This window comes from Leucopleurus acutus (genome assembly GCF_964270905.1).
Source record: "Leucopleurus acutus genome assembly, chromosome: X".
Lineage (NCBI taxonomy): Eukaryota > Metazoa > Chordata > Mammalia > Artiodactyla > Delphinidae > Leucopleurus > Leucopleurus acutus.
In genome coordinates, this window is record NC_139148.1 from 52,222,276 (window position 1) to 52,233,981 (window position 11,706).

The following is an 11,706-nucleotide window of genomic DNA, read 5'->3' on the forward strand; positions in this document are numbered from 1 at the left end:
ACTTGAAAATGGGTGATTTATTTAATAACTGTGATAGCATAATCAGGTATCCAATATGAACAAAATGTATATTTGGACCTCTATCTCCATATAGAAAAATAAATTCCTGATGGATCAAACAGTTAAAGCTTAAAATTAAAAAATTTTTTTAGAAAACATGTAGGTAAATATTTGTATGACTAGCGGTGGGGACATTCAGCTGAAAAAAACAAGAAACCGAAAAGCTAAAAAGAAGAAAGGAATCTATCTAACTTTTTTTTAAAACCTGTAAAGTAAAAAAAGAAGATATCAGCAAAGTCAAGATTAATGATAGAATGGAGAAAATCATAACACATATGGGCTACAACTGATTAATACACACCACATAGTAAACATAGTTAGAATTCCTACAGATTTATAAGGAAAAGATCAAAGATTCAATAGACAGATGAGCAAAGGATAAGCACTGGCAAATCACCAAAAAAGTCCAAATGGTAAAAAAAAACCTCACTGAGTTTTTCAATTAAACAAACAATACTATGTAATTTTTCACTGTTCAGATTTGCAAACATTAAAGAGTGCTGGAGAGGATGCTGGAAAATGAGCACTTTCATTTTAGATGGTAATTTTGTAATATCTCTTAAAATTAAATAAACACCTACCTAGCAGTCCCATTTCTGGGAAGCTACCCTATAGAAATAAAAGCACCAGTATGTATTGTAGCTGTGCTATGGGGGAAAAAAAAAGAGAAAACTTAAAGACCATCAATAATAGAATGGTACATAAATGGTACCATTTTGGTACATATATATGTACTGTGTATGCAGCTTTTAGGAGAAGGGAGGAAGACAAGGAGAAATAGAGGGAGAGGGGGAATTGGTGATTTATTTAATAAATGTGATGGTACAATCAGATATCCAATGTGAATAAAATGTATAGTTGGACATCTATCTTATACCATATGGAGAGGGAGGCATGGGGGAGAGAGAGATATCTGTAGCTACTGATCAGAAGGATATGTCAAGGGAGAAAAGCAATTACAGAGAAATACTGGGGCTTGCTGTTTCTGTAGAAAGGACTACAACAAACTTTCTTTAAGAGGATTGGGAAAACATGGAAGGATATGCATTATGTTCTTAACACTTGTTACCTGGGGAGAAAAAAATTGGTAAGGCAAAGAAAGAAATGGAGGAGGGTGGAGGATATAGTGTGTGTACACCATTTATTTTTCTTTATCTAGTTTTCCATTGTTCCAAATTTTACAAAAACTTTTCAAGTTTCTATTAGCACCCGATTTAAAATTTTGATTACAGAACAAGGCAATATCAAAAGTACCAAAGTATACTTCGGACAAAACTGTGGAACTAGTCAATGTAAGATTTGGAGGCACCGTAAGTAATAATAAATTCTTTAATCTCTGACTTCAAAAATGTTCTCAAAATTTCGCACGACATATTTTACATTTAACAGTTCCACAATTTTTGCAATAGCACAATGAATTTAGGGGTTTTTCACCAAACCATAGACATAAATGTGAATATCATCATCAAACTTAATGAAGTAGACAGATGGCTTGGCCACCACTTGATGGATGAAAATGCCGGTTCTCTTGGACCCATCATCTTTGGCGTGCTCCACCTGCTTGCCCACAAGGCTGTCGACAACTTCTCCAGGCTCCCGTTCTGCTGTAGGGAAATAGTAGTTGGAATCTGGAATGATGCGCAGGTCACCAGCTTTGTAGTCATCCAGCAGCGTGTACATATAAAGGACTGGATCTTTCTCGTAGGTGATGTAAAACCAAGTGTCCATCACGGGGGCTCGCGCCAGGACCATGCCCTTCCATTCATCTTTCGTACCGTGCTCACCCTCAAACACATGACCCACTGCCTTGCCAATCAGGGAATCTGCCAGGCGCGAATCAATGCGAGGAGTTGGCACTCTCTCAGGAAGGATCTCTAGCGCTAAAACTCTCTTATCTCGGTGCAGTTCTAGTCCATACACACTATCTTTGCCATCATATTTGATGATATAGAGAGTGGGCTTCACGGAAACCTGCTCAAGCACGGTGCCCTTCCACTGCTCCACAGGCTCGTTGCCTTCCTTCCAGCCGTGTTGAATGCGACAGCCCACAATGTTCCTACGGGTGAGGAAAGTGGGCTTGCGCCGCTGTTTCCTGTGGGTGTGCCTTTTCTTCATCAGGTATGCGGACACACCATCTACGCCCATCGGAGGCACTGTTGGGGGCGACATGGCTCGGGGTTTTAAGGAGACTCAGCAACGCTACCACTTACTAGATTAAGTTGACAAAAAGTCAGCACTATCCAGTATGAGATCTTTTCTCGTGATCTCCGAAAACAGAAAGATCCTGTCCTGTCCGTTCTCCTTCTCACTTCCCCAAAGGCAAGGCTCTCACCAAGGCTCGGCAGAAACGCTCTAACTCTGACCGTGGGCACTAGGACAGCGGGGGCCTCTTGACAGTATTCTTCTCTCCCGCCCGGCAGAGGTATCTGCAGCAGTGGCAGTTGCCGCAGGAGATGGCGGGCTTGCGTGTGCTGCCCGCGCCTTGCGCCCGCCCCGACTCCCAACCCTAAGTCTCCCGAATTGACCACTTAGCTGTTATCGATGGTGCTGCGGCTGTGGAACGGCGACGGAGAAGGAGAGGACGGGAAAGGGATAAGAGCGATGGCTGCAGCGCCAAAGTCACGGGCGGCGGCGGGTCTCTGAGAAGTCCGCGGGGTCTCGGTTTAGCAATGTTGCTCTGCTCGGCCTAGCTCTGGCGCCAGGGTTTTTGCCGCTTCGGGAACCCGACCCCTCAGAGCCCGCCTGAGCCTCGGCCCCGCCCCCGCCATTCCGCCTTCCGCTCAGCCAGCAGCAACTGGGCGGGTTACTGTGCACAGTGCGTTCTGTCCACACAGTCACAGGCGCTCACTCCTTCATTTCCTCACGCGTCCCCCGACCGCTTCTCTCAAACCCAAGCCAGACTGGCCGGCTCCCTTACTCCTCTGTGGCCGTCTGTCGTCCACCAGCCTCCTCAACAGCTTCTCCAACTGCTTTCTATCTTCCAGGAATTCCTCACAAAACATTTTTTTTTAATATTCAACACATACATACACAGAGTTTGTACATACAATTTTTTTTTTCACTTTAAGGATTATGAGACCGGATAAGTAAATGCCCTGTATGGTCCACCATCTTGATCCGAACTTTCCTTTTTATTTTCTATCTGGTCACTCACGGTAATGCTTTTTTAATACATATATTTTTCTGAATGTAAAGTAAATGTACTGACACTGGAGATTTTCTGAAATTCAGTGAAATAAAAACCGAAACTAGCCTTAATCTTAACATCTAGGTGTACAGCAAAATGTTAACAGTTCTGATATCTCAATAAATCTATGCTTGTAGTTTACAAAATTGGTAGCAGGTTTCACATCTTTATAACTTCTTTTTAAATTCATATCATTAGTATCTTCCAAAATTATTAAATACTCTGAAAATGTGTTTTTTAATGGTTCCATAATATTCCTTTGTATAGATCTTCCGTTATTTATCCTAAAATGTCTATGACGATAAACAAAATTAGTTTACTCTCATATATGGATTTATTAAGCTGGTATAAAACATTTTTTCAAAGAATATTTAATGACATGGAGATCTACATATGAGATAATAACAATGTGTGAGAAAGCAGGATATTGAAACAAAATTGTGGCTCCAATTTTGTAGAGAGAAAAAATTAAAAGGTTTTTGTGGTATATATTTGCAGTCTTTCTGATTATAAAAGTACTGCATGCTCATGTGGAAAATATGAACGATAGAAAAGAAAGTATCCATAATTTCACCTACTTCAAGTCACAGGGCTCTTATCAAAATTAAATGAAAATGTCTGTATGTCTTTTATTCCTGTATCCTACTTACAAGATGGCAATATAAACCAGGGAAGTCTAGGCTCCTCATTCTCACTCCTCCACTCTATACTAGTGAGAAGAGAAAGGCTCATATCATCATGGGTAAAAAAGACCATTAATTCTTCTGGAAATGTAGGAAAGCAGGGAAGAGAGGTGCAAGGCAGAAATTCGGGCTGCCTCCACATTACATTACCTTCCAAAGCAGGGAAAGAAAAACCTAGTCCTCATACCATTTAATAGCTGATTGGGCAGAGTATGTGTGGATCCTTCAATTCCCCACATTTCCCAGGCCAAAGGCTTTTGAGATGAGATAACTCTCCAGTACTATATTATAAGAAAGTAATTCCAAGGAGACAATTTGAAGTAAGCAAGAAAACTACATATACTAAAAGGTATTTCTAAACTCTTTAGAATTACATAGTGGTGTGTACATATTCACACATATATACAACCTACACAGTGAAAGTCAGAAAGTATGTGTAAATGTCATGTCATTATGTTCCACAAATAATGCTCCCCAAGTAATTCCCCAGACCAAGATGTGCCAAGTTATTTTTGCTTAGAAGAGCAATTGACAGGTGGGAGAAGACCACCCACCAGGCATGAAAACTCAGGACAGTTAACTCAAGCTCTTTGGTTATATACTTTAATGGAATTCTTGCTCACAGCCCTACAAAGCAATTTGAAGAGACAAAGAATTTCCAGTATCCTTCCTTCTCTAGAACTATGATTCTGATGTTTAAATCACTCCCTAGCATTATGGATTCAATGAGCCTCACTACACTAAGATGTAATGTTTACTTTGTATGTCTGCCCACTAGACTACAAACCCATTCAAGAAAGGACTTTTAAAGGACTTTTATCTCAAGTGCTCAGAATAGGTACTCAGAATAGGTACTCAATAAGTATTTGTTATATGAATAAATAAGTGGTTTCAACTGCCCTGCTCCAATCCAAAGAAATCCTCCAAAATGAAACAAGTGGTCTTATACAAGCCTCTGAAGACAGCAGTTCTGGTGACTTAAAATCTCCTAGGGCAGCTTTATTTATCCCTTCAAAACACCCAGATTACTGATCCTATAAATATGTGTCTATAAGTCTGAAAATGATAAGGAGAACACCATCAAATGCAACATAATCATACCTCGGAGATATTGTGGGTTCAGTTTCAGACCACCGCAATAAAGTGAATATTTCAATATAGGAAGTCACACAAATTTTTTGGTTTCTCAATGCATGTAAACATTATGTTTACATTATACTATAGTATAATGTGTGTGTAATAGCATTATGTTTAAAAATACGAGGTATATAACACCTTAATTAAAAATACTTTATTGTTAAAAAGTATTAACCATTATCTGATCTTCTACAAGTCACAATCTTTTTGCTGGTGGAGTATCTTGTCTCAATGTTGATTGGCTGCTGACTAATCAGGGTGGTGGCTGGTGAAGGTTGGGGTGGTGTGGCAATTTCTTAAAATAAGACAACAGTGAAGTCGCTGCATCCATTAACTCTTTTCACAAAAGGTTTCTCTGTAGCATGCAATGCTATTTGATAGCATTTTACCCACAGGAGAACTTCTTTCAAAATTGGAGTTAATCCTCTTAAACCTGCTGCTCCTTTATCAATTAAGTTTATGTAATATTCTAAATCCTTTGTTGTCATTTCAACAATCTTCACAGCATTTTCACCAGGAGTAGATACCATCACCAGCTTTCTTTGCTCATCCATAAGAAGCAACTCCTCATTCATTTAAGTTTTATTATGAGAGTGTACCAAGTCACATCTTCAGGCTCCACTTCTAATTCTAGTTCTCTTGCTATTTCCACCACATCTGCAGTTACTTCCTCCACTGAAGTCTTGAACTACTCAAAATCATCCATGAGAATTGGAATAAACTTCTTCCAAACTCCTGTTAACGTTGATGTTTTGACCTCTTTCCATGAATTATGAATGTACTTAACTTGCATATAGAATGGTGAATCCTTTCCAGAAGGTTTTCAATTTGCTTTGCCCAGATATCAGAGGAATCACTATCTATGGCAGCTATAGCCTTATGAAATGTATTTCTTAAATAATAAGACTTGAGTGTCAACATTATTCTTTGATCCATCAGCTGCAGAATAAATGTTGTGTTCGCTGGCATGAAAGCAGCATTAATCTTATTGTACATCTCCATCAGAGCTCTGGGTGACTAGGTGCATTGTCAATGAGCAGTAGTATTTTTTTTAACATCTTTATTGGAGTATAATTGCTTTACAATGGTGTGTTAGTTTCTGCTTTATAACAAAGTGAATCAGCTATACATATACATATATCCCCATATTTCCTCCCTCTTGTGTCTCCCTCCCACCCTCCCTATCCCACCCCTCCTGGTGATAACAAAGCACTGAGCTGATCTCCTTGTGCTATGCGGCTGCTTCCCACTAGCTAGCTATTTTACATTTGGTTGTATATATAAGTCCATGCCACTCTCTCACTTTGTCCCAGCTTACCCTTCCCCCTCTCTGTGTCCTCATGTCCATTCTCTATGTCTGCATCTTTATTCCTGTCCAATGAGCACTAATATTTTGAAAGGGATCTTTGTCTTCTGAATAGTAAATGAACATTGGCTTCAACTTAAAGTCACCAGCTGCATTATCCCCTAACAAGAGAGTCAGTCTGTCTTTTGAATCTTTGAAGCCAGGCATTAACTTCTCCTCTTCGGCTACGAAAGTCATAGAGGGCATCTTCTTTCAATATAAGACAACTATGTCTACATTGAAAATCTGTTGTTTAGTTAGTGTAGCTACCTTTGTTGATTATCTTAGCTAGATCTTCTGGAAAGCTTGCTGCAGCTTCTACACCTGCGTTTGCTGCTTCATCTTCCACTTTGATGCTTTGGAGATGGATTCTTTCCTTAAACCTCATGAACCAACCTCTGCTAGCTTCAAACTTTTCTTCTGTAGCTTCCTCACCTCTCAAAGCCTTCATAGAATTGAAGAGAGTTAGGGCCTTGCTCTGAATTAGGCTTTAGCTTAAGGGAATGCTGTGGCTGGTTTGATCTTCTATCCAGACCACTAAAACTTGCTCTGTATCAGAAAAAAGGCTGCTTTTATTTTTTTTATCATTTGTGTGTTCACTAGAGTAGCACTTTTAATTTCCTTGAATAACTTTTTCTTTCCATTCACAATGTGGCTGTTTGGCTCAAGGGGCCTAGTTTTTGGCCCATCTTAGCTTTTGACATGCCTTCCTCACTAAGCTAAAGCATTTCCACGTTTTGATTTAAAGTGAGAGACATGTCTCTTCCCTTCACTTGAAAACTTAGAGGCCTTTGTATGGTTATTAATAGGCTTATTCAATATTTTTGTATCTCAGGGAATAGGGAGGCCCAAAGAGAGGGAAAGAGAGGAGGGAGTGGCCAGTTGGTGAAGCAGTCAGAACACACACAACATTTATCCATTAAGTTTGTCATCTTATATGGATGCTGTTTGTGGTGCCCCAAAACAATTATAATAGTAACATTAAAGATCACTGATAACAGATCATCATAACAGATATAATGATAATGAAAACGTTTAAAATATTGCAAGAATTACCAAGATATGACACAGACATATGCAGTGAGGAAATGCTGTTGGAAAAGTGGTGCCAATAGACTAGCTTGACACGAGGTTGCCACAAATCTTCAATTAGTAAAAAAAACTCAATAAATGTGAAGCACAATAAAGTGAAACACAATAAAACAAGATACACCTGTATGTGGATAATTATAAAAGCCAACACAAGGTGTAGCTGTGAGGATTAAATAAGAAAAATGCAAGTAAATTTCTTAGCACATGAACTTGTTCATGGCAAGTACTCATAGACTCTTAACTAGTCATTCCTTAAAATAAGCCCTTTTCACTTATCAGATCTGTCTATAAACCACCTGGCTCATGCTCCACCTCTGAACCTTTGCTCTGTTTCACACTCAAGCTCTCTTGGTCAGGGCCTGAGTGTGAATCAAGGAGACACTGTAGCAGGGTTTTGTTCTTTATAGTCAGTTTCAGAGCAGTCTTTCAAATGCTGCAAGTTTCTGGAAGCCCAAATTCTGGATAAACAAAACATTATTGAGAATAAATTTGGGAGATACAGTGATAATTTATAACTGGAGGGGTTATGGATATAGGCATAAATATAATTCCATTGTACAAGGTAGATTATAATACATGCTCTGAGAGGTACAAATTAAGCACTGGGGACAAAAAGGAGGGAGTGATTTCTTATGGGTGGGAAAATTGGTAAAGACAACTTGAAAGGGTGAGACAACAAAAAGAAGACATTCAGAAGGTGGTAGAATAGTGAGACCTTTTCAGTCCAATCAGAACACAGCTAAAAGCACAGGGGCAGGCCTGGGCATAGGATATGTAAAAAATTTGTAAGGAGCTTGCGGCTGTAGCATAGCACGTGCCAGGTTAAGGAACAGGGGATGTGGTGGGAAACAAGGTTAGTCAACAGCCTCAAATGCAGAGACTTAGCATTCCATCCACTGCTGGGTGGAAGAAGATGATGTTCCAACACTTCTGATAGTGTAATGTTGGCAGGACGAAGTAGAGAGTTGATCTTCCATGGCCCATCTAGCAGAAGCACGTGATTCTTCCCTAAGCAGATAGTACTTCCCTGTCAGAGTAGTATTAAGTGGTATGGTACTGAGCACAGAGCTGATCTTCCATCCCCCACTCATCAGAAGCAAGCAGTGCTATGCTCTGATTTTCTTGCCAGAGTAGCATCAGTGAGGGTTTAGGATGAGCTGTTCCTCCACAGTCATCTAGAGGTATAAAGTAGTGCTAGTGACAGCTATGCTATAACTTCTCCTAACCATCCCCCTACATCAAATCAACAGCAGTTAGACTGAACAATGAAAAGCAAGGCAGGCCTAGTCAGAACTCTGGTTCCCAACACTCACTGTATCAGTGAAACCCACTGAGGAGTTGAGCGTTCATCCCCAACCACTGTCAATGAAACTCAACCAGGGTAACAAGATGGGAATAAATGGTATTCAACTCTCCCTATGCCCTTGGAGTCAGTGAAGCCTAGTGGTCAGATAAGCCACCACCCACACTTGGAGGCAATGAGATGGTATGAGTCAGTACACAACTTTCATCACTAAGGTACTGGCAGATTTAAGAAGGGAGCTAAACTTCTAACCATTCCACCCATGTGCAATGAGGCAGTGTGAGTCAGTACTCCACTTTTGCAAAGGTAGTGCCAAGAGATCCCACAGAGAAGGTGAACATGCACGCACACCCAACACTCCAGCTACATAACAACAGTGGGACTAGCTGATAAAGAAAAGTCAAATAAAATAGTCTCATAATATGATATCAAAAATAACAAAGATGCAATGAAAATCACAACTTGAATGAGGTAATACACATAATAATGCCAAAACCAAGATAAATAAAATATTGAAATTATCTGAAATAGATTTTAAATCATCTAAAGCATTAAAATGCTTTAATACACAATTTTGAATTATATTGAAACAATTGAAAAACATAGAAAACATCAGCAAAGAAATAGAATCTATAAAAAAGAACAAAATGGAAATTTAACATTGAAAAATGAAATAACCAAAATAAAAATCTCCTGGGTTGGAATCAATTTATGACTAGAGAGAACAGAAGGTAGAATCAACAAACTTGAGGTTAGAAAAATAGAATTTGCCCCATTGAACAGCAGAGAGGAAACAAACTTAGATATAAAGAGCAATCTCAGGAAACTGTGAGACAATAACAAAAGAGCTAACATTTGCAATTCCTTTAATGGAAGTGAAATTCTTACATATATATATATATATATATATATATATATATATATATATATATATATATATATCAAAACATGTACAAGATCTGTATACTGAAAATTTTAAATGTTAATGCCAGGAATTTAAAAAGATGTAAGTAAATAGAAGGATATACAGTTTTCACAGATTGCAGGACTCAATAAAGATGTTAATTCTCTCCAAAATGATCTATGAATTTAATGCAATTTCTATGAAAATTTGAGCATGGTTTTTCATAGAAATACGCAGGATTCTTCTTATATTTATATGGAAATGTTCAATATCTAGAATGTCTAAAACAAATTTGAAACAGAAGTATATAGTAGAAAGAATCATTCTACCTTAAAGTTGCATAGCTACAGTAATCAAGAAAGTATGGTGCTTACAGACCAAGAGACACACAGAGAGAGAACTCAGAAAATGACTCACATTTACATCCACCTGATTTTTGACAGATGTTCCAAAGCAATTCAATAGAGAAAGGATAGCTTTTTCAACAAATGGTGTTGGGGGAATTGGACATCACAAAGCACACACACACACACACACACACACACACACACACACACACACACAACCTACATGGAAACCTCTTATCTTATACAAAAATTACCTTGAAATGAAAAACTAACTAAAATGTAAAATATAAAGTTATAAAACTTTTACGAAAAACATAGAAGAAAATCTCTGGTACCTAGTGCCAGCTGAAAAGTTCTTACACTTGACACCAAAAGTAGGATTCTTCATAGGAACAATTGATAAATTTGATCTCATTAAAATTAAAAAATATATATGATCTATGAAACACTCTGTTAAGAGGATGAATAGACAAGCTACAGAAAGTGAGAAAATATTTGCAAATTATACATCTAACAAAAGGCTCGTATCTCGAAAACATAAAGTAAAACTATTTTACTCATCAGTAAAATAGAAGACAATCCAATTAGAAAATGGTAAAAGACATGACCAAAAAAATTCACAAAGAGGATATACAGTCAGTAAATAAGCACATGAAGAGATCATTAGCCATTAGGAAAATATAAATTATTACCATAATAAGATATCACTACACATCTATTAAAATAGCTAAAATTTTTAAAATAGAGACCATACCAAATGTTGACCAGGATGCAGAGAAACTAGTTCTCTCTAACATTCATGGTTAGAATGTAAAATGATGTATTCTGGTAGAGACCTTCAAGATGGCAGAGGAGTAAGATCACCTTCCTCCCCACAAATACATCATAAATACATCTACATGTAGAACAACTCCTATAGAATACATACTGAACACTGGCAGAAGACCTCAGACTTCCCAAAAGGCAAGAAACATCCCACTTACCTGGCCATGTGGCTGAAAGTGTCTTGGTGCTCTGGCCGGGTGTCAGGACTGTGCCTCTGAGGTGGGAGAGCCAAGTTCAGGACATTGGTCCACCAGAGACCTCCCGGCTCACCATAATATCAAACAACAAAAACTCTCCCAGAGATCTCCATCTCAATGCTAAGACCCAACTCCACTCAACGACCAGCAGCTAAGGTGCAGGACACCCTATGCCAAATAACAAGAAAGACAGGAACACAACCCCACCCATAAGCAGACAAGATGGCTAAAATCATAATAAGGTAACAGACACCCCAAAAAACAAAACAGGACACAGTCCTGACTCCTAGAGAGACAAGATCCTGCCTCATTCACCAAAACACAGGCACCAGTCCCCTCCACCAGGAAGCCTACAAAAGGAACTGAACCAACATTAGCCACTGGGAGCAGAGACCAAAAACAACAGGAACTAAGAACTGAAGCCTGCAAAAAGGAGATGGTAAACACAAAAAGTTAACTGAAATGAGTAGAGAAATACACAACAGATGAAGGAGCAAGGTAAAAACCAACCAGACCAAACAAATGAAGAGGAAATAGGCAGTCTACCTGAAAAAGAATTCAGAGCAATGATAGTAAGGATGATCCAAAATCTTGGAAATAGAATGGAGAAAATACAAGAAACGTTT

The 11,706-nt window shown here is 38.7% G+C and overlaps 1 protein-coding gene across 1 annotated transcript; it reads right to left on the reverse strand.

Moving 5' to 3' along the window:
• Window positions 1-1,479: 1,479 nt before the first annotated feature.
• SPIN4 (spindlin family member 4) lies at window positions 1,480-2,229 on the reverse strand (the record flags this gene model as incomplete). Its single annotated transcript, XM_082864947.1, has 1 exon — window positions 1,480-2,229. One exon carries the CDS (start codon window positions 2,227-2,229, stop codon window positions 1,480-1,482), a length of 750 nt encoding a protein of 249 aa, XP_082721073.1.
• Between the last annotated feature and the right edge of the window lie 9,477 nt (window positions 2,230-11,706).